The sequence below is a fragment of the Alosa alosa genome, chromosome 14, assembly GCF_017589495.1.
Source record: "Alosa alosa isolate M-15738 ecotype Scorff River chromosome 14, AALO_Geno_1.1, whole genome shotgun sequence".
Taxonomy (NCBI): domain Eukaryota; kingdom Metazoa; phylum Chordata; class Actinopteri; order Clupeiformes; family Clupeidae; genus Alosa; species Alosa alosa.
Window position 1 is genome coordinate 11,601,471 of NC_063202.1, and position 23,518 is coordinate 11,624,988.

The window sequence follows — 23,518 nt, forward strand, 5'->3', positions numbered from 1 at the left end:
ATTTACCACACACACACACACACACAGAGTTACATGTACACATGCACATGCACACACACACTACCACTCCCCCATATTGTGCAGAAATCTGACTGACAAGATGCCACTGAGGCTCACACCAGTGGAATGCATGGTGGCTCTGTGTCAGTGATGTCCTGATGCTCCACAGACAGGTGAAATGTGGGGCTGGGAAGGCCAGTCACCGCCAGAGCTGTCTAGTGCTGTCTATAGGCTGGCTAGTGCTGTCTATAGGCTGCTCTATAGGCTGTCTATAGGCTGGCTAATGCTGTCTAGGCTGTCTAGTGCTGTCTATAGGCTGTCTAGTGCTGTCTATAGGCTGTCTAGTGCTGTCTATAGGTGTCTATAGGCTGGTCTGTAGGCTGGACTATAGGCTGGCCCAGACACGTGCTGCTCTATAGGCCCAGACTGTCATGCTGCTCAGTGTTAATGGCACTATCTAAATAGAATGGAATTCAACTGTGTGTGCGTGTTAAAATATGCCTTATGGAATGCGTCTCATTGCTTTTGGAAAGATATCTTCCATTTGTGGATGAATGCCCTGCAAAACACCTAGAAGCACTCAAAATGTGCTTCCTTTGCACTCTAAATCAGTGGGTCTTAACTGGTCTGGCTTTGGGACCCACAATTTCCCATGTTCATGAAGTCACGACCCATGTATATTTTATAGCGTTCAAGACAACAGATTTGGTGAGCTACATGCTAAGAAAGGCGAAGTGCCTGTAGGCCTATTTGTTTGGAACATGCTGTTTGGCATTACATTTGTGAAGTCTCCAACTCCTGATGTCACCTTAAAGTACTTGACAGGTCTGTCTTTGACAGGTGTACTTTATTATGAGGCATTTTTACTCATGTTCCAGCAATTGTGAACATCGCACACTGTGGATTCTGCACCATTTTATCTCAATTTAAGTCTATTTGAAATGGGCGATTTCTTCTTTTTTTTTAACCACAAGCTCAGCGACCCACCCAGAATGGTTCCGCGACCCACTTTTGGGTCCCGACCCACCAGTTAAGAACCACTGATCTAAATGTGCTTCCTTTGTTTCGTAATACATCCTTCAGTATTTTTAGTATTCAGATTTGTATCAGGAACCTTTGATGATGAACAATTGTGTTTTGTTTTATTTATTTTCACTCAGGGTTGCTTATAGTTTAGGTCAACAGAACTGTTCCATTGCACTCTGGAAACTACTTTTTTGAATGAGAGGATGGCGTCCTTATATTTTGCGTGTGTGTTTGTGTTGTGTTGATTACCCAACATTGTGTTTAACTTGAATCCTGACTGTTGTATTTCTTTATCTTTTTCCCTATTTCTCTCTCACTTTTTCATTCTGTGTGTGTGTGTGTGTGTGCATGCAGGGCACAGGAGACCTTCCTTCAGTGGGATCAGTGTAGGAGGTTTTACAACTTCCTGATGGCTGACAACATGAAGAAGATCATCCTCTCACACAGGTACAAGCACACATTCATCGCGCTTTCACACATTAATAAGGCATTCACACATTAATCACACTTTCACACATTAATAAGACATTCACACATTAATCACGCATTCATACATTAATCATGCATTAATCATACATTCACACATTAATCACGCATTTGCAAACTTGGCCCAACCAAACTCCACCTCACTCTCAGTGTGTGTGTGCCAGGGCATTCAGTCCTCAAGTCTTATGATTCAGCCGCTTTTGTTTTGAAAATGTCTTTTCCCTGGAGAAGAATGCATCATAGATTGCATTATATTAGATTGGTACAGCAAAGTAATAATTTCCAGGTGTTCTCTCTCTCTCTCTCTCTCTCTCTCTCTCTCTCTCTCTCTCTCTCTCTCTCTCTCTCTCTCTCTCTCTTTGGTGTTTGGTGAGGGTTTGGGGCTTGACCGCTGTGCTGGGAATGCAGGGTGTGTTGTTCTCATTCCTACGGCTCCCCTCAGGTGCATTCCAGGCCTGCGTTAAACATGGGGCTTTAGTAAAGACAGACCAGTGTAAATAAGAACTGGAGTCTCGCCAATGAAACGTGCCTCCCTTACAACACTCGCTACTCTGCTGTCCAGTTAACACAGAATAAGCATGCTGTCTATCCTATGTTAAAGGGTTATGATGCTGACATTGCTCTTTTGTGTGTGTGTGTGTGTCCGTCCAGGGGCAGCCTGTTTGGCAGCAGCTCCAATAAGATGCTGGACATCAACCTTAGCCGGCTCTACACATGCACCTCCCTCATGCAGATCGATGACAACATCATGAGGTGAGAGTTCACCTCCTGCAATGTACTCATTCGCAGTCTACCAGGGCCTCATGGATTAACAATAACCTGTTGTAGACCATGGAGTTGTAGACCATGGAGTAAGGATAAACCCAAGTCTAGATTAAGGGCCTGTCAGCCAATCACGTTTTTTGCGCTGACAGTGCCCTCAACCTCATTTTCAGAGTGCTTCAGTCAAGTGTTTATTGTTGCTAGGTTTTGATTGGTCATCGAGAGAGAAGTGACATTGACGAGCTCAGCGGTATTCAAAAAGTTGCTCAGCTGTGGAAAAAAACATTCACCGCCGAGGACTTTTTTTCTCCTGAGAGCTGTGAATGCTGAACTTCATAGGATTTGTATAGAAAATAGCTGCCAAAAAATGTGATTGGTGGACGTAGGCTCTAAGAGTAACTGTATTAACATATAAAATAAGATTGCAATTAATGTGCAACTAGTACAAAAGAAATAACTGGATGTCTTGCAGTTAGAAATAACTGGATGTCTTGCAGTTAGCCATTTCTCTGGGTAACACTTTATTTTACGGTGTCCTTGTTCCAGTGTATAGTACAGTGTAGCAACCTATGTAACAATATGTAATATCACATACTTATGTTGTCCATACATAATATATTTTTGTCTACAGATCATTAGTACATGTGTAATTAGTCCTAACCTAGAGGCCACATTGGCAAAGTATTGCAACAAGCACTTGTTATTACGCGTGTACTAATGATCTGTAGGTACACAAATATACATTATGTATGGATAACATAAGTATGTGATATTACATATTGTTATATACTGTAGGTTGCTACACTGTACTTCATTAAATAGATACACTGGAACAAGGCCCTCTTGAAATAGTTTCACCCTGTGAACCTACATCTTTCTCTCTTTATTCTTTATTCAGAACACAAAGAGCAGTCCATATCACAGTAGCTAGTTGCTACAGTAGCTATTTGGTTTTATTTTAACTTTAGGACTTTAAATTTGACTTGTAAATACCTCTCCTTGTTCTCTTCCTGCCTTCCTATCCAAAGCGCTCTTCCCATCTCATCTTGTCCTATACTGTACCTGACTGTGTTTCCTCGTGAGCCTGTCTCTTCTCTGTCTGTCTCTCTGTCCCTGTGAGCCTGGATCTGATTAAGGTTTCTCTGGCATTTTCTAGGAAATTTCATGGCCACAGTTCCCTGAAGGAATATTATGAGAAGGAGAGCTGTGTGCATTATATTCACAATGTGAGTAAACCCCCGCACCCACCCACACACATACACACACTTCTCTTATCAGACTGAGTGGGGAGGCAAGCTGCTGCAAGGACATCTGGCCAGTGGATAAACCCCCATCCTGAGAGACTCCTCTCTAAGACTGAAGTAGAGTTTGTCCAGTGGATAAACCCCCACCCTGAGAGACTCCTCTCTAAGTCTAAGATTGAAGTAGAGTTTGTCCACGCAGTGAGGGAGTTGTTTGAAGGTGGTGCCTTTTTTCATTTTGCCCATTAGCAGAGAGATAATGAGAACTCTTGAAAATGGCCCACAACTTTTAGTGATTTAGTTCAGCAGTTGCTGAGTCAGGTTGGCGAGGCAGTTTTGTGCTGTGGCTGTGGGTACGTGGGTGACGTTGGCAGTTTTGTGCTGTGGGTGTGGGTATGTGGGTAACGTTGCCCGTATGTGTCGGCCTACAGGTGAACGTTCCGCTGTTGCTGGTCAACTCGGCAGACGACCCGCTGGTGCACGATTCTCTGCTCACCATTCCACGCACACTCGCAGGTAAGTGTGTTTTAAACTGGAACTAGCACCAGCGAACACAAACCCCCAGCAACAACAAGCAAGTGGCAACAGTGACCATAGGCAGCAAACACAGCAACTAAGAATATGTACAGTACTACATGTCACATGAATAATACACAGATACTGTATACTCCGCTATTCTGGTAGTACGTACACACACACACACACACACACACACAAACACAAACTCGCCTGGGTATGCAGGGAAGGTTCAGGAGAAGGTCGATGTAGGGGCAGGAATGTCGGCTACTGATCTCTTGAGACTGCATCTCTTTGCGCTCTTCTCTCTCTCCCACTGTGGTCATCTCTCTCTCTCTTTTCTCTCTCCCAGGAAAGACCATACTGGACGTTTAGATGAAGGATTAGTGTTTCGCTTTCCTTTACTTAATTTAAAAATAATTATCGGTGTTATAAACACTGATACCAATAAATTGGCAAATAGCTAATATTGGCCAATAATATCGGAACACCAATGTATCAGTCGGCTCTTGTAAACAACTGCACTCTTTAGGCAAACAAGTGTACAGCAAGTAAAACACAACCAAAAGGCGTATGTAGACACAGCTGTTATATATCCGATGCTTAACACAAGGCGTTATGTTAGATCAAGTGTACAGCAAGTAAAACACAACCAAAAGGCTTATGTAGACACAGCTGTTATATATCCGATGCTTAACACAAGGCGTTATGTTAGATCAAGTGTAATCAAGTGTAACACACAACCAAAGGCTAAAAGCTTTATATATCCGATTTAAAGGTTGGTTAGAAAGCTAATCAAGGTAAGCTAAAACTTTAGGCTTTAAGGAGGAGGGGAGGAGGCTGTAGGAGGAGGAGGAGGAGATTCTGCATCATATAAAGAATGAAGCATGAAGCTCATTAGTGTGTGCCAAGACCTCGGATCTGTAGACGGTGTGTTTTCCCGGCCTCGTGTCCGGTGTCTTTCTATATGGGATGGAGTAGAAATGAAGCTTTGGCTATGATCGCACTAAGACGTGTTTAGCAACTCTGTTCAGCCCAGTTTGTCGTCTCAGCCGAAGCGCTCTCAAAGTCACTTGTCAAGCAATAAACCCACTGGCATGAAGCAGGATAGAACAGTGCCAGGCTCTTGAGTCCCAGTGAAGAGCTCCTCGAGCCCACTCAATGCCAGGCTTGCATGGCAACCCGTCTTCAGATTATAGACAGGAGAGGATTTTAGATCACGGGTGTCATGGCCAGCGCCAGACATCTCTCCGTCCTCCCCCGCTTCCCGAAACACGTCCCCGTCACACCTGTGACTACCTCCCCCCACACCCTTCACATGCCTCTGACCGTTTTAGCACGCTGAGGACATCACTGCTTAGTCATCCGCTTAGGCCCCCTCATGACAAACTCAAAAACAAACTGGCTAAAGTAGTTGTCAGATAGAGCCTCTCAATTTTCCAAAACTGGATCAACGTTGCCATTTCTAGAATGGTACAGGTCAGTTGTGGGACTCCCAAGTGGCTCCTGGTGTTGACCACTCGGCTGGCGTGCGGAATGTGGAATGTGAACCGGGCGGCGGGATGTTATTTACAGGAGTGGGCTGGCGTGCGTGTCATGGGCTGGAGGAATCGCTTCCTACTCTAGAGTGTGTTGATTTATCGGCTCCTCAGCTGTTTGGGGTTTTGGGGGAGTCGGGTTACCGTGGTTACTGGCAGGCCAAGTGTCTGCGTCCTTTGCCCCAGAGATGCCTGCTTACTCGCCTGGCATGGCACAGAAACGTCACGTGGCACGCTAGGAAAATACTGGAAATGCTGAAATGCGCGCGCGCACACACACACAAACAAATTCTGGCTGAAGATAGGACACAAAGAGACAAATTCACAGACAGAATTTCTGCAGCTGCCAAGGTACGTAAGGTTGCGTAAGAAAGGAAGGCCATAGATGCTCTGATATTAACAGAGTACATAAGGTTGCGTAAGAAAGGAAGGCCATAGATGCTCTGATATTAACAGCATGCTCTGCTTATCAGGCTTGTCTCTTTGCACAGGCTTACTCCGTGCTCTCTTCTGTGGGATAGATTTGATAGTCTTGCATAATGTACGCATAAGGTCACTGTTCCAGCCCAGGAATGCATGTGTGTCCACACACACAGACTAGAGTGCAAATGCAGGACGTGAGGTGGACACGCAGTACAATAAACAGTGCACTGCACACATATTCACAGTTAGACTTAACTAGACAGTATGTAGTCCTTAAACTGATGGTGAAATGGTTTGCTCCTATGTGATTTACAATGCCCCAGTTATTTGGTCTCCGGTCAATTTTCCAATGACTTCACCAGTGACCAATGTTGAGTAGAAATTAGAAGATCAATTTAGAAGATGAACACCCCCCACACACACACACACACACACACACACACACACACACCTCATCCTCTTCCCCACCTGTCTGTTTGTGTGGGACTGTGATCCAATGTGTTGTTTTGTAATGCTGGGGATTGGGCTTGTAGATTGATTGAGAAAGTCTGCCCCCCTCTCTCTCCTGTAGAAAAGAAAGAGAATGTGGTGTTCGCACTGTCCCTGCACGGCGGGCACCTGGGCTTCTTCGAGGGCGCCGTGCTCTTCCCGCAGCCCCTCACCTGGATGGACAAGGTGATCTTGAGCTACGCTAACGCCATGTGCCAGTGGGAGAAGCAGAAGCCTCAGTGCCTAGGCAGCGGCGGGCACACCGCTACCGCCACGTGCCAGGAAGAAGCCACGCAATCCTAGAGTGCACTGGACAGGCCTCTCTGACCCACCCCACACCCCACTCCCCACTCCACACCCCACTCCCCACTCCACACCCCACTCCCCACTCCACACACCCACCAGGCTGCCCACTCGCCCAGCCATGTCTATTCTCACTGTGCTTCTGTGCCCACCGCCCTCCCCAGAATTTGACCTTTTGTCCCTTGAAGCCTCACCCCGCTGTCCTCCGAGTCACCCACATCACCTTACCTGCGAAAGCATCCTGAGGAGTTTTCCTTCGATGCCTTTGTGCACGTGGCAATTTTTTTTGTAGAATGGGAGAACGATTTTTTTTTCTCTGTCATTCTTGAAAAGTCTCCTCAACTTTCCCAGAGAGGGGAAGTGTGAGAGCGAGGGAGAGAGACAAACCACGTTGACCAAAACAAGACTCGAAGAAAAAAAAAAAAAAAACAGGAAAAAAATGTACCACGCAAGTGACTTGTCGTTATGTTTGGAGAGCACGGGCACTATCATCTCAGTTCCTGAGACCATGCGGAGGACCAAAGGCCTCCGTCTTCATAGAATGACTCTCGCTGTGGGACTCCCACAAAAGGCTGGCCAGACAGAACGGCCCGCCTGCTTCCCAAAGGACATCCAACAGAAATGCACATTCTGCTCAACAAACAGCATCTAATCTACAATGGGTTAGCCAGCACTGTGTGGTTCTGCGGGAAAATGTAGTGTGTGTGTGTGGGGGTCTCCAGAGTTTAAGGTTCTTGCTGTAGTTTTTTTACCTTTAGCTCTGTACTACAAAACCAACAGTTGTGCTTCTCTTTCACTAAAAGTGTAAAAAGGTGAAACCCTTTTTCATGTTGGGATCGAGCGCTTCCCCCCTGACCACGCTGAACATGCCAGTCCTGCCACCTTGCCAACACATGTTTGAGCCTCGGTAACACATTCCTGCAGATCACCTCAGCCTGATCCAGTTTTCTTACAAAAATATACAAAAGCACTTTAATTTCTTCTGCCATGAAAATGTCTTCTTGAAAGCCTAGCTAGATGAGGCGTTTTTGTTTTTTTCTCTAGGATGAGTAGGATGTGTTAGTTGAGCCAAGCCAGTGGAGGGCAGATGGGCATGGGTAGACATGAGACCGGTCAGCTGAGCAGTTCCTGAACCTTTCCTATATGAGAACCATCAGTGACATGTTTGGAGTCAAATGGACCTCAACAACTGCTCTTAACAAACTTATCACTTATGTGATTCTTTTTGTATCGTAAAATACTTCCCAGCACTGTTTCTTGTAGAATGCAAAACAGAAATCAAATTAATCATTCTACAAATTCTTTATTGGTCACTAAATGGACCTCAGAGATTCCAAAGTTCTTATCTATGACTAATATTATCTATGACTAATACGGTGTTTTTGTTGACCTAGATGGTTAGAAACTGCTATTCTGTAGGCCAGTTCAGTCCTGCTGTGGCCTGATGACCTATTGATCTCTCGTGTTCACTCGAATATGATGCTGTTTCTGTGGCCAAACCTGTAGTGTGCTCCACATGTGTCTCCTGTAGTTAGACCCGCCAGTGTGCTGCTGGAGTTGTCCTGTGATCGAGTGTGTTCTCTCCAAACACACCACTGTTTGGAGAGCCACTCCGTTGGAGGCATGTTCCAGAACGTTGAAGAACCCAATGGCCTGTGAGGACAGGGTGTTCTAGCAGGTGGTTCTAGAAGCTTCAGGTCATTTTTTTTGCCCTGTGAAGCATGTAGTCCAGACTGTAGCATTTGAAATGTGATCTGAATAGACATGTCCTGGCCAGAAACAGACAGGCATGAGTAACTGGTACCTCTGAGACACTGGTCCCATGACAGCTGTTTTGTAGACTTGGACCCCTAAGCTGCATGGCTTGGACCTTTTGTTTTTGAAGAGGTGGACCTTTAAATGAAGATCTATGTTTTCATTCCCCAGTGTGAATCCATTTGAACCTTTTTTGTTGTTTATTGTTGTGTGCCGTGCGGAATGGCACTGAAAAGCATGCATGTCTGGTTTTAAAAGTTGCGTAGATAGATTGTGTGGATGTGTACACATTCAGAGGTGGATAGCGAGTCTGACCTGATTTTTGGAGAAGTGCTCTAATCGCACTTAGTTCTGGTGCCTGTTGGCATTCGTTTTGTGCTGTTTGTCTTTGGTGCAGTGAAGACAGTAATGCAGGAGGTCTGTCTTCCAAATCAGGGCATAGTACATGACTTCATCTGCCATTATGGAACTTGTATTTAGTTTAAGTTCTCTTGACCAGTGCATCCTTCAGACAAATCACCCATATGCCCATGTGCACCCAGCAAGCTCATGGCACTCGGTAGTATAGGGTTAGACGGGGGAATAAAGCCCAATCCGGTTCCGCATATTCTAAACGGCTCTTGAACAAACATGGTATGAGGTAGTCTTCTCTGGGAGACTCTGGGACTAAAACATGTTATTTGGTCATAGGAAGCTTCAGGAATAGCCAAGGCAGTGCATCTCTTTTTTTTATTTCTATGTCGTCACAACCTTTTGGAAGGCCAGGACGCAGGCAAACCTCACTGTAATCTGCCATCCAACATCAGTGGTGCGTCTTTGCTGCAATGACTCCCCCTGCTGTCAGTTGTTTGTCATCAGCTCTTTTAGTTTAGGAAGAGAAGTCACTTGAGAGACGCTGACCAACTCCCACATTTCTAGTCTATCAAGAGTTAAACTGATGAGGGAGCTTATTTTGTCAGTGAAATGCTAATCAACCATGCTCAACAGACACCACCCTCCCCCAACACACTTCCTTCCTTCAGAGGGTTCCAGGGGGCCTGGTGGGCTTCTATGTTTGACTTCCGTAAGGTTCTGGTCTGACCCGCCAGCATAGTGCGTCCTGGTTTCAGACAGACCCAGCTGCAAACCACATGAATGAGCTGCAAACCACATGAATGAGGGCATAACGCTTTTTTTTTTTTTTTAAAGAATGTCTCACCTAACTTTGCACAGTAAATGCTGGCGATTTCTTGAGATATCTGCTCAGAAACTCCTCTTCAAGGTTATTTTTTTGTTCCGTTAATTTTTGTTTCACATTGTTTTTGTATTTTATACTATTAATAATTATTACCTGTTGTTTATTTGCTTGTGTAAGTGTTATGGGGAAAATGTTATTTGAGTGTTGTTTTGAATGGACACTGGTGTATGGACGCATCATATCACCATTGCTGGTTATATACCAAATCACTAAATCACCCACGTAAAGAAAATGACAAAGCGAAGATAATATGGAAATAATAAAGAGAAATTAATAAAGTTAAGTCATATATGCAGATATGTGCATATGTATGTAAAATATACAATATATTTATAGTTATGTTATTGGGGACCAGGGGCAATCTTACAGAATTATGGGAAAGCAATAATGTGTAATACTCCTCATGCTCAACACCAAATGAGACAATGACAGAGATTTATTACGGGGACAGAAAGGTGAAATATTAATTTCCAAAGTCACACAGGATACAAAATATTGAATAATGTAGTAGGTATCATTAAAATAAATGACTCCTCAAAAAAAATTCAGAACCAAATGCACCATAGCTCTTTGATAGACAATGGTACCACATGTTGTGGGGCATGTCCCTGCAACTTACCAATAGAGTTAAAAGTTTTCTGTAAATAGCAGGGGCTAATGAAGAGCTGTAATTCTGCTTCAGCCCACACTACTGGCCTCTACATCCTACTGAAGGGTAGGAGGCTGAATATTGGGCCTTTCTTGGAAAGCTGCAGCTCAAACTAAAAAGACTAATTCACCTTGTTTGTACACTCTGCGCTCTGAGATCTTCTGAGCCTCCGGCTGCTCGTCCCCACGAGCCACCTGTCAAACACACTGCTTCTGTAGTATTCAGTCTTTGCTCATCTCAGGGAGAAGAGTTTCATGACACTGTTGCTTGCATTTATGTTTGTGAGAAGTAAGAAATAGCTGTAGTGGTTAAAACGGAAATGTTGGACAGAAAGTGCTCTGTTAGACAGGTGCAAAACGTGTTGTGAGAAATTCATGCTTGGTGGATTTTTTTTTTTTTTATGTAAGCCTCAGTGTTCTTGAAATCTTCTCCTTACTTTAACAATTCCATTCAGATATAGATATGTGACTGTTTTGGAGTTGCAATCCTGATTGAAATCTATTTTGGGCCTTCAGCTGTGACCGTACCATGAGTTGAGATCACCAGTGTGTTTTTGTTTGAGGGAGAAGATAAACAAACATGGTGTGTGATGTAATAATTTATGAGAATATGGTTATTGTGTTCCACAAATAAAATATTTTCTTGTAAATGTTTGTGCTGTGCTCTTTGCCCATACAGTACCAAGATGGAGTTATATTCCCATCACCTGCCCTCTATCTCATTTAATATGCGCCCAAGGTTCTACTGCAACCCTTCATACTACACAGAGTTCTTTGGTAGAGCAAACACAAATAAAGGCTGCCAATAGGTAGATAGAACATATTGTAACAGTGATGTATCAAAGTGATTCATTTGTATGGACCCTTTCAAGAGAGTTCCATTATCAGCATCATAGTTGGCCCCACAAGACTTCCTTTTTAACATTCCATATGTTATCTTAATGCAGAGGAAGTAGATTGGGGCCCAAATAGAACGTTCAAGCATTGTTTTTGTTTACCTTGTTGAAAGGGTCTATATGCAATTGTATTATATCCAACATTATTCTCTGCCTTTTTTTTCCCGATTGGACCGTGGCATCATTGATTCCATATTCCTCACCTAGTCCTATTAAGATCATTGAGCACTGCTCAGTTTTTCTAATGCACACACTGACCTCAGGTATCACGGAAAGATGTTTCACCTGGCAAAGACTAATAGCAGATCTCTATAGAAACACAGAAATGAACTTTCGACAAAAGGGTTTTGGTTTGCATATATTTTATTGAAAATGTTACAGCTCACCTGTCAAACTACAGGAGCAGACCTCTAATCAGTAATCAACACACTAAGAAGAAAATGCTCCTAATGACAAACTGCTCTCGATAGTGAGTAGGCCAAAGTGGCGGCCAGAACCACTGGGATGGCCCCTCTGGTACCAGGAGCCTGGGAGGGGCTCGCAGGCGAGACCTGCTAATGGTGCAGCTCGGCCCAGCGGGGGGAACTGGAAACAGACCTTCACATGAAATCAACGTCTTTCTAGTGTTTTTAATGCTGCCAACTTGACAGTGCCATCGGTAAGAGGGAAGTATGGCTCTTTATGGAGAACAAGAGTGAAACCACTCCATTATGTGTGTGTGTGTGTGTGTGTGTAAATAAAAACAGGTTTATAGGGAATAAGAAAGCATTTGATAATGTATTATTGGACTCCATTGTTGTGCCATGTCCAGTATGTGTACGATTTAGTCAGCTAGAAAGAGTTAACGTCAGCATTCAGTGGTGCGTCAGAACTTCTGTCTCCTCTTTAGCTAAGCACTTCAATCTCATAGTTCTATTTATGATTAATTACAACTCTAGTCTTTAATAGCATCTCAGTAGAGACAGAATCAGCCTGAGGCTTTAGTCTACAATATACCTAGAAATATAAGGCAAAACAAAGAACAGGAAAACAATAAACAAAAATGATTGCATTTGTAAGATTGTTGACCTCTGTCTTATCTTCACCAAACATTTCCCTCTGGACATCCTCAGAGGGTCTGCTGGGTAATCGTGGTGTGCTGCCATTTTTTATTTGAACAACCTCTACAACTCACCCTCTACTAGATGACTCACTTTGTACAATACTTACTTTATCCCATGAATACTTTTAATACAACAAACTCCCCGTGTTTAAAACCTTTCTTCATGGTTCCCCCTACGACAACATTCCTACAGCTTTCTTGCGTACTCGTGGGAGTCAGAGTGGGCCTTCAGTTGGCGACAGAGGTCAGGAGGTTAAAGGGCTGTGTCCTCGGAGCCGAAGAGCTTCACGGCAGTGGCCTTTCCTTCGCAGTCGGAGCCTTTACCGCCAAAGTCTGCTGGGAGGATCTCGGGGTCGAACTCCTTAAAGTAGTTGTCCAGCTCCTCCCCATGAACAAACACCTGAGGCGAGGACAAGGATTCACACATGGATCAGTGTGATGTGCCGTGTGATTAACATCATAATACAAAATGTTTGGATGGGTAAAATGTCCTTCTGTTATGATGTTCTTCTACCAGAGTGAAGCTGGTTTTAAAAAAGTAACAAAATCAGTCTCACATTGATACTCATACAAATAAAAAAACTACTGTGATACAGTGCGTGTGTGTAATTTCAGGTATATGACGGCGTTTGGTACAGTGCGTGTGTGTAATTTCAGGTATATGACAGCGTTTGGTGGGGCTACAGGTCTCTGATCCTAAACAGCCACAGATCCCCCATGCCTTCTGCAGCTGAGAGACAGGCATATCCCCCACGCCTCCTGCAGCTGAGTGACAGGCAGATCCCCCACGCCTCCTGCAGCTGAGTGACAGGCATGCAAGTCTCACCCTCTCCAGCAGCTTGCTCTTCATGAAGGGCTTGACCACGTTGTAGGTGGTGGTGAAGTACCAGGGCTGGTGGATGACGTGCACCGCCTTGAAGCGGGCAGGGAATGAGTCCTGCACACATGGAGTCACACAGACCACCACACATCAGTGATTTACCACTGGAGGAATGGCCAGAGGCCAAAGGGCATATTACAGAATTGATATGCCATTAGCAAATGAACTCCTCTAAAATGCACCGCCTCAGAGATCCGGTCACTCACATACTGCATGCATTGGAACCGCATCTTTGTTACATTGAGGATACATGTTTGAAGGCATTTAAGGACATTAATGACACCAACATTCTGTTTAGTTTCTTAAATATATTTTAGATATATATTTTTGTCTCGGCAGATACACTCCTGTGAGCATATTTATCTGCAGGGATTTACGTGTATGTATGTTTGTGTGTAACCTGCAGCATGTCGTCCATCTTCTTGAGCTTGGTGTGTGTGTGTGTGTGTGTGTGTGTGTGTGTGTGTGTGTGAGAGAGAGAGTTTGTGTGTGTATGTATGAGTATATGTAACCTGTATGCAGTATGTATGAGTATATGTAACCTGCTGCAGCACAGGTGTGTGTGTGTGTGTGTGTGTGTGTGTGTGTATGAGTTTATGTAACCTGCAGCATGTCCACCATCTTCTTGAGCTCAGTGTGTTTGATGCCTGACGCATGCTGCATGGTGAAGCCTTTGAAATTCTCAATCAGGCAGAAGCCGTTGATCTGTGTCTCCTCATTTTCCAGAAGCTTCTCCAGGATAACACAGTATGCACGCAGCACCTGCATGAGGTTTCCAAACACACACACATACACAGATCAGTAAGCTAAATATACTCTGTTATCTTTCAGAAAGAACAAAGCAATTGAAGCTGAATCTAGAAAAGTAAATATATAATTTAACAGTACACATTTCAAAGTAAGACAAGCACATAAATAATGAAGGAAGAGCCTCTGAAGGTCAGTGCTCTATTGCCTGATGCCTTTGTTTGTTCTGCTACATCTACTCCCTGCTGTTTCTGAGGCTCTGGTTTCTGCTGGTTTGTGCTGTCCATTCCTAATACTGGCCGTAGTAATCAACCATCCTGATCACCTCATCAAAGGTGACCTCTTCCAGGTCCCAGTTCTCGATGTTGAAGAGCAGCACTACATGGCCGAAGCGGTCTCGGGTGGAGAGGATGCGCGGGTAACCGGCCTCGATGGTGCTGCGGACCGCCTCTGGGGTCATGTTCTCAAACAACTCAGGGTAGTCCTTACGGAACTTCACATAACCTGGGAGAGGACAAGGAATTTCACACACACACACAGAGTTCAATTCCTGGTGCTGTAAGTAAGTGTGAGGCTTTCTCACAGTGGCCAATCAACAATCAAGCCCATTTAACATCACACAACATGACAACAACCAAGCCCATTTAACATCACACAACATGACAACAACCAAGCCCATTTAACATCACACAACATGACGTGGGATACAACAACAATGCACATTTGGCAGGCGACAGGCGCAAAGGCATCGCACGTCGTATCCGGGATCCATAAAGGCCCTTGGCCTGAATGCTCAACCAAAAAACCAAGGCAGCAAAAATGGCAACAACAAAGCTGTCTTCGTACACAGCAAGTAGGCTTCTTTAGAAAGTGAGACTCCCGATACGTCGTTGATGCAGGCTCGTAGACCTTCAACCAAAGAACCAAAACCGCAAAAACATCACCACCAACAAGTCACCATGCTATGGTCACTGCACAGCAGAGGGGGGGACGGGACTTTGATGGAACCATTTATTGTTATTTTTACGGCCTTAAAATGTGTCTATTTAGACTTAGATACCTTTATAGTAACTTCATTAGCCTCTAAGTAGAGAAGTACCTTGTTTAGCTCTTGTCAATATATAGTCATACATTAGGGAGTCCCACTGTGGGGGCAAGTATGTGCTTCATTACATTCAGGTAATCAGCCCATTTCACAAGATGGGTCCGCTGTGTAAATCAACTTCCTGTGGAACAGCACAGTCCCATAGAGAGCAAAAGAAAAGTCCACAGGAAAGACAAAATCAGGAAGATGTTTTACCCTGCCAATTAAGGCATCATTAACATCAACGAGGCCGGACACCTGGACACTGTGAAATAGGCTTTTTACTCTGAAAGTGCTTTTCCCCAAGCAACAAAGGGCAAAATGCTGTCCTGGAAGTTCATGACATAAACCCAGCAACAGACACTGGCCACTTGATTGTGGTTTCCTTTGTGCAGAGGTAACATAATGGCTACTCTGTCTGTCTCTCTTGCTTGTTTTCCTAGAGGTCTTGGTGATCAAAGCACACACACACACACACACACACACACGATTGTTGGAGTCCAATTAACCTCTGAGAATTAGAACATACTCACACTGCATTCTGCATTCCTTTCCCACAGGTCCTGTGTGTGTGTGTGTGTGTGTGTGTGTGTGTGTGTGTGTGTGTGTGTGTGTGTGTGTGTGTGTGTGTGTGTGTGTGTGTGTGATTATGAGGGAGAGAGTTAAATGTATGTGTGTGTGTGTGTGTGTGTGTGTGTGTGTGTGTGTGTGTGTGTGTGTGTGTATTCACATGGTCTCTCTCTCCCACAGTGAGACTGACCAGTTCATGCTGGGTCAGGTGCAGTGATGTGTGCTTCTGTTGCTGACATGTTATTGGGGTGCAAGTATGCAAGTCTGCTGACTGCACTATGCACAGTGCTATATATATTGTGTGTGTGTGTGTGTGTGTGTGTGTGTGTGTGTGTGTGTGTGTGTGTGAGAGAGAGAGAGAGAGAGGGACTGAAAGGTTGGTAGAGTCCATCTCGTTTTCTTGCTCTCTCTTCTGTCCTCATCGCTCTTTTGCACGTTTCCCAGCCCCCCCCTCCTGGTGAAAATAAGCCATGCCCCCATTTGTGCACAAAGCCCCTCTTTGTGGCCTTTTGAAAAGGGCCCAATTAATGGGCCGCATTCTGCTCTCCTCGTCATGGCTGTGAGCATGATTCAAAGATGCACAAACGCAAATCAAAGGGACATTCCACCGACGCCAGATTACACAAACTATCCCACAATGCATCGTCATAGAAACAGAATGCCTGAGTGCACCTCGAGCTGACAGCCAGCATCACAGCATTCACCGGAGAGGGTGCAGAAACAAAGAGGTTATGATGATGATTCCATAATGCTTCATTCACTGGACAGTCATGAAAGGCCTACTGTATGCACCCCATACTGTTAGTGTGTAGGAAGAATGTGTTACATGTGCAATTAAACAGAAATGGAAGTGTGACAACGACAAGAGCTCATAGTAGATTGATTCTTTTAAGGAATGTTGCTTTATCTATCTTAAATGATTGCATTCAAAATGACTACTGCAGTGTTTTTTGTAATGTTTTCTGCAGGCACATATTGCAGTCATGCCTGTCTGCAAAAAATGCCTGTAATATGCTTTCCTACAGAACAATGCCTATGCAGCAGGTAATTAAAGTAACTAATGGCCTCCTGTTTTATCCAATGAAAAATAATGACACCAACCGAAATACTTGACTTAACCGTAAGACTTGAGAAAGGCCACAGGCCGAAACGTTGTTTGTATTAAACTACTGTCATATGAGCTGCTAGAGTGTGCGGTCTCCCTTTTGGCCTTCACACCATACTGCCAAGCCCAGCTATTCTGTCATTGTGCTGTGGGATGTGCTGTATGTAGGTCTATAATGGAACATGGAAACATAATTTACCCTTCATAAGATCGTGAGATCGACCCAAGTCAAACTTGCGTGCCCGGATGAACCTCAGGAGGAGGGGGTCGGGTTTGTCCCCAAACTTCTCCTGCACGGCCTTGGCCAGGTCATCTCCCTCGCCGGCCTTCTCCTTCATGAGGGCTCTCAGCTCCTTCAGAGAGGATGTGCGCCTCTCGGGAGTCTCGTTCAACTCGTCCTTCGCCTGTGATCAGAACACAATAAGACCAGGGGGTTATGTGGACGTGGAGTGTGTGTGAGTGTGTGTGTGGGGTGGGGACTCACACTGTATGTGTTACCCTTATGTCCTTTATGGGTGTGTGTGTGTGTGTGTGCGTGCGTGCGTGTGTGTGTGTGTGTGTGTGTGCGTGTGTGCAAAATAGTTTCCTACTGTATGTAAAGGTGATATAGGTTACTCTGAGAAATGTCCTTTGGGTTTTCTGTGTGTCACAGTGTGTGTGTGTGCCACAACAAAAGCATTTTCGATTCATTAGAAGTGAATACATGTTTTAGAAATGAAATTTGCAGACGCTGTTAGTGTGTTTATATTTGGGGATGTGTGTGAACTGCCTCTGACGGTACCTTCTGGACGGTGTGGTCCGGCAGCTTCTTGCAGGGTCCAAACACGGGGCCGTGGTCCTTGACCGTGAGGTGTTCCAGCTTGGCCCGCAGGGCTTGCTCCTCCTCTGACACCATACGGAACATCCCCGTCTGGAGGGGAGAGGGAGAGAGAGAAACCAAGGACACAGAGCCATCATTAAACTGGACACCATAGGGAACGTCCCCGTCTGGAGAGGGGGAGAGAGAAACCAAGGACACAGAGCTGTCATTAAACTGGAGCCCAGGCCATTACAGTGGAGAAGGAAAGGCTACTGGACAAAAATGGCAAAATGGACAAAAAAAGTAATCTGTTGTCTGTGGCACTTTTTCACCCCAAACCTCACTAAACACAACCTGCTTTTGATCCAAAAAAATTTAGTTCAATTGTATGCATGGCTCTTCCCACACAAAAACACACACACACACACACACACACCCTGTTGCCTACTCCGTCTCCCCCAGACCCCCCTCCAACAGCCCCTCTTAATCCTCCTCACATGATTTGGGCCTGAAGGCAAAATCACTCCTCTCAACCTGAAGGATCAAAATCACTCCTCTCAACCTGAAGGATCAAAAACACTCCTCTCAACCTGAAGGATCAAAAACACTCCTCTCAACCTGAAGGCAAAAACACTCCTCTCACCCTGAAGGATCAAAAACACTCCTCTCACCCTGAAGGATCAAAAACACTCCTCTCGACCTGAAGCCAGAGGGATTGTGCCCATCCTACAGACTGACTTTCTGCAGATGGGGGGGGGGGGCTTTAAATGCTCCCTGAGCATCTGCCTTGATAATTATTCTAGATTCTATATAAATAAACTTGACTTGACTTGACTAAGTGTTGTGTGTTAAAGTCGGTACTTAACAGTGAAAAACAAGTTTGCCATATGACCCTCTGGGGACACCACACTGGGGATGTGGGTGGTTTTGGGGTCAGGTAGGGATAATAGCATGAACGTGACATGTCAACAAGGTTACTTGTACACTTATAATATACTTATTCATGCTATAGAAGTACTAAGGTGCCTCTTTTACTGTGAGAAAGTATTATGTAGTGTGAGCATAAGATATAAAATGATGAAATAATTTGTGCAATAAATACAATTATCACATGCCAGTTATCACATGCCACATTCAGTTAACATGCAATAGGATGCTACTTTATTGTACTGTTTGTGGAGCTAGACTGAATGATACTTACAGCAGCCATTCTCTCAGCTCCTTAGACAGACTCAAACCCTGCGGAAATAAAAACAATGCTTGTGATTACATTCCAGAATCAGCTTATCAGCTGTCAGTGGTCCCAGACTATTTGATCCAGGTCTTCTTTAAAGCCTGTTTAGCCCATTCTCATCTCTACCCTGCGTTCCCACCAGCACAATAGAGAGAGTCAGTGTAGTGAGCTAGCGAAGAGAAAGGTTTACATTAATCCTGTTTCAGGTCTCCACACAGAGCCTCTTATGTCTGAGCAGTCATACAAACACATCGGCCTTATGAGGCCAGCAGCATCTTATTCAACACACCATCTCTATCTCTCCCTCGCAGTAACTCTGAATGAGGACAGGATTATCATCTGTTGTGACATTTTGCAGTCTATTGTTTTCCTCGTGTTGCAATAATATACTGCACTTACATGTGACATGAAAATTGTGCTAATAGAGATGAAAAAGTATTGTTTCTTCTCTAAAGGCAACTTAGGTCTCGTTAGTAAAATTAAGTCCCATCATTTTATGTTTCAGTCTTTCACAAAACATGTTACATGACCTGTTTATAATATGAATGATTAATATGAATAATTAACATATATGTAATTACCTCATGATACATTGTACAACTAATTAAAACAAATAACACCTGTGTTCTTGCCAGTGTCCACAAAAATAGAATACTATGGTTTTCACACTTCTTATATAATTAGTAATTATAGTAATTAAACACTATTACACATTGAAACTTCATTTGATCCAAGCCTTCATAATAATGTAAGTTTAACATTATAAACAAAGCCTAAAAGTAACCGTATAAATCACTATGAAGCCCTGTCCAACAGAAAGTCAGAGGCTTACCTTGATGTGGAGGACACTAGAGCACTGCAGGCAGGGCAGGAGTGAGAGGGATAAAAAGAGAGAAAGAAACAGAGAGATTTGGGGGGAGGAGAGTGGAGACTCTGTGGAAAGAGGAGGAGAGGAGAGGAGCAGAGCTGACTGGGGGGGATCCGTAGCGTCTCTCTGTATGGAGATAAGCCTGTCACACAGCATCACAGCAACCTCAGGCTACCCACGATACACACTCTCCATAGAACACACACACACACACACTTCCTGATCGGAACTAGACACTCACCAAGAATCCCTGTTGTTACTGTCAGGTATCCCTGTCACTGCACTACTCAAGTGTCCACACAGGACTGTGACAGGAGTCACAGAAACGTAAAAATAAAACAACACTTGTTCTCATCACTTGGATTTTCACACGACCACCGGTCATACATCTGTGAAAGACAGATAACAGGCGGACATCTGTGACAGACAGACTGGCAAAGACCAGGCGCCTGGAAATAACAGAGGAGCTGAGAAGAGAGAAGGCTGTGGAAATCTGTGGAAGGCTGTCACCTCACGTCTTTGATTTATGATCTTAGTTTTTTAATGTACTCTTTCACTGAACTGTTTGGATAGTCTGTCACTTGAGAGAGAATGTTAGTATCACAGTAAACAGCAAATGCATTATTTCCCATTTTGACTGCTGTGTGGTCGATCGAGCAAAGCTGCAATCACAGACCATTCTGTCTAACCTTTGACCTAAAACTGGGTTTATACTGTAAGCAGCTCATCCTGGGTCATCCAAATGACCTCAATAGAGTGACACAAAAACAGGGCAGAAAGAGAGATGTTTACATGTATGCTGTGATAGAGAGGTTCGTGCTTATGCACATGCACCCATCTACACTTCCTGGAGTGCTCCATCATATGCAACATCCGTCTCCATGACTCAGCTGTCTCTAAGTGCATCTGCCTCCGTCAGGTGCACCAAGGTCATGCTCGCTCTGTTTTGACATTTACCAAGGTGAGCTCATCAAGACATGATTCCCCGCCCCTTCCACCTCCTATCCCATCACACACACACACACACACACACACACACACACAATGCTTGACTAATATGTTTTGGAACCACATGAACATCTAATAATTGTGAAACACTAGCTTTCTAGCTTGTCTCTGACAAGGATTTGGCAATGGAGGTCATGTGAGGTGCACCCAGAACAACAGAGAAATCATTACTTATATTACACTTCTTGGCCAAGGCAGCTGACCGTGTGGTGTGGAACCAAACCTCTTTCTCGCACCAAGTGCATTACATTGTAATCCTTAATGCTGTAATATTTAAGCGTCTTTATCTCACTCAGTTGTCCACGCAACCTGGGCGGGGCGCAATTTCTCTGATTACTACCACCTGATAGATGACCTAATGCAGGCCCAACACACCTCACCACAGCACAACATTCATTAATTAGCACCTTTATGGTGGAAAGCTGTAACGCACACCAAGATGAGGTGCTGGCTACCGGTGTGTATATCTAAAGTAAGAGAACGAAGGTGCCGCACACTGTATAAGTAAGAGAAGGAAGGTGCCACACAATTAAAAAAACGTTTAATAGGCGATAAAGTAATGCTGTAATGCGATCTGATGAAGGCCTTGTTAGTCAGGTGGCCAATTCTGAAAAGGCCTTCCGTTAAGACCTTTGCGGACATGTTTTGGTCCAAGCTGTCACCCTATTTTTTTAAGTAGAAGACACCCATAGGTAAGATATTAGGGTGGTTGTCAAGCTGAAATTTTTTGTGTGTGACTTGTACAAGCAATTTCAGGCCAATTTTTTGGTTTCCTGCTCAACACGACATGCCAGCAATAAATGTTGAATATCTCCACAACCACAAGGACCATATACATAAAACCATATACATATACATAAAAGCTAACACTCATGGGCTGTCTGCAGAAGTTGACATTTAATTGTACAGTGTAAGAGACAACAGAACTAGAACATGAAAAAAACTATCTCCGCCTAAAGAGAACCAGTTTTCAAAGTGAATATCAGCTTGGAAACATAACATAGCATCCCAAAACCTCTATCAATCAGTACCCCTATCTATGGGAATGAGTCAAGCCAAGTTTAAAGCTTGTAGGGAGAGACAGTGCAATACTGCACAAGTTATAATTCTTTAATGTCAAGGCGGAAATGTAGAACTGTAGATGGTGGTCTATGGTGCTATTTTACTTCATTAATGTACCAGGTTGTAACACAAATTATATTTAATTAACATATCACTATAGTTATTAATTCTAACATTACTGCTCTCTCACTTCTTTAGGGTTAGGGGTAAGTAACTAGTTAGTAGTAATAACTATATAATAGTCGTATGGCAAAGGTATATTTTTCCCCATCCAAGCAGTGACTCTCAGGTAGGCAGCCAACAGAAGGCACCCAGGGACCATGTCCATGTGCTCAGTCTGAGTCCTGGTCAGGGACACAATAGAAGAGTTTACTGTTTTGATAATGAATACCTTCCCAATACAAAACATGCATGCATCCAAGGGCATAATATAAATCTAATCTACAAAACAGGAAAAACAATATCATGCAGAATAATCTGAAACAATATAGTTGCTAGCCTAAAAATCTAGACGCACCCTAGCGGTAACAAATTACATTTGCTGCCAGGGCTAGTCTAGCAACTCTCCGTTGGCTTGTGAGCTGGAAAAATTAAACTTCTATCAGGCCAATCAAATTGTTAGGCGGGCTTAACATAATGATTGATGGCAGAGTTGCAGCGGTTTGGCTTGAATTCCCTGCTACTTGAAAACAAAGAAGATGGATCTTGCTGTTGGCGAACAGCTTGACACAAGTTAAGCTTTTTTTAAGTTAGCAAAAGTTTAAACTAGCCAACTAGCTCCACTGGTGGGAAAATGCATGGGACTTGTTCTAGCGCTGCCCTATTGCGTGCAGAGGGAATTTGAAAGACAACCGATTATCCCGCCCCTCGGACTGAGCACTGCGAACGGTGAGTGCCCAGACCCTACATTTTAATGTGGGTCTGGCTCGTCAGGCTATATATTTGCATATAATGTGGCAAAACTCAATAATAATGATGTGAGTACCTGAGTATTCTTGCACCGAGCTGCACAGGCACATCCACATGCCCCACTACAAAATATTCCACTTTTTTGACATTGACACTGCCTGGTACTGCACTGACTTCCACTTTCCTTGCATCCACATATCGTCAGCTCCAAGCACCTGGCCTGTACAGGTTCTTTGGTTAAAAGGTGGGGGACAAGCATTCCATCCTTCATGTGCCAACCACAACTGGTTGGTGAGGGCAACTGTGGATGGGTCACTTATGACTGTTTCCAAACCTTTGTTTGATAGTGGGCCCTCATTAGGTGCAGAGACAAGGCATCCTGAGTTGGTGGTAAAGTATCCAAATTGGCTTTCACTTTCCAAAACAGGGCACAGCAAACATCTTGGATTGAAGTGCTGGTCGTTTTTGGATCATACAGTTTACAGTTCTGTTGAGGTTTGGGGCAGCCGTGGCCTACTGGTTAGCACTTCGGACTTGTGACTGGAGGGTTGCCAGTTCGAACCCCGACCAGTAGGCACGGCTGAAGTTGTGTGATGGGTGCTCACTGCTCACAGAGCTGCCGGCGTGGGCTAATGAGCTCGGTGGAATGGGAGCAGAAGGCTGCTAAGTCCTGCTTGGCTGAGCGCAGACAAACGCAGCGCTGCCTCCCTGGACTGGATGGACGGGCCTGCGGTAATCACCGCACCCCGAGTCAGGCCAGCTCAGCCCTGTCCTTTGTGTGCTGCCCAGCGGCCCGTTCATTATCGCTGCACTCACTCACATGCTCTTTT

General features: G+C 44.3%; 2 protein-coding genes across 2 annotated transcripts in view; one reads left to right on the forward strand and one right to left on the reverse strand.

The window, feature by feature from the left end:
- abhd2a (abhydrolase domain containing 2, acylglycerol lipase a) overlaps positions 1-7,395 on the forward strand; it is a 20,131-nt gene extending 12,736 nt beyond the window's left edge. Inside the window, exons 7-11 of the mRNA XM_048263688.1 lie at positions 1,381-1,473; positions 2,164-2,265; positions 3,431-3,500; positions 3,947-4,031; positions 6,564-7,395. Coding sequence (XP_048119645.1) covers positions 1,381-1,473; positions 2,164-2,265; positions 3,431-3,500; positions 3,947-4,031; positions 6,564-6,784 — 571 coding nt within the window. The 3' untranslated portion in view covers positions 6,785-7,395. The remainder of the gene's footprint in view (positions 1-1,380; positions 1,474-2,163; positions 2,266-3,430; positions 3,501-3,946; positions 4,032-6,563) is intronic.
- A 4,270-nt stretch (positions 7,396-11,665) lies between these two features.
- On the reverse strand, positions 11,666-19,781 carry rlbp1a (retinaldehyde binding protein 1a). The gene is made up of 8 exons (XM_048262381.1): positions 19,674-19,781; positions 18,809-18,846; positions 17,590-17,718; positions 17,008-17,212; positions 14,375-14,553; positions 13,906-14,064; positions 13,249-13,359; positions 11,666-12,822 (listed from the first exon to the last, which is right to left on the reverse strand). Exons 2-8 carry the CDS (start codon positions 18,815-18,817, stop codon positions 12,676-12,678), a joined length of 939 nt encoding a protein of 312 aa, XP_048118338.1. The 5' UTR covers positions 18,818-18,846; positions 19,674-19,781; the 3' UTR covers positions 11,666-12,675.
- Positions 19,782-23,518: the final 3,737 nt, after the last annotated feature.

What these genes read in the sequence shown, in the direction of transcription:
- rlbp1a (XM_048262381.1), bottom strand. An exon ending in CGGACCACACCGTCCAGAAG is followed by an intron (nt 17,213 to 17,589) that starts GTACCGTCAGAG and finishes TTCTGATCACAG; the next exon opens with GCGAAGGACGAGTTGAACGA. An exon ending in AAGAGGTCACCTTTGATGAG is followed by an intron (nt 14,065 to 14,374) that starts GTGATCAGGATG and finishes AACCTCATGCAG; the next exon opens with GTGCTGCGTGCATACTGTGT.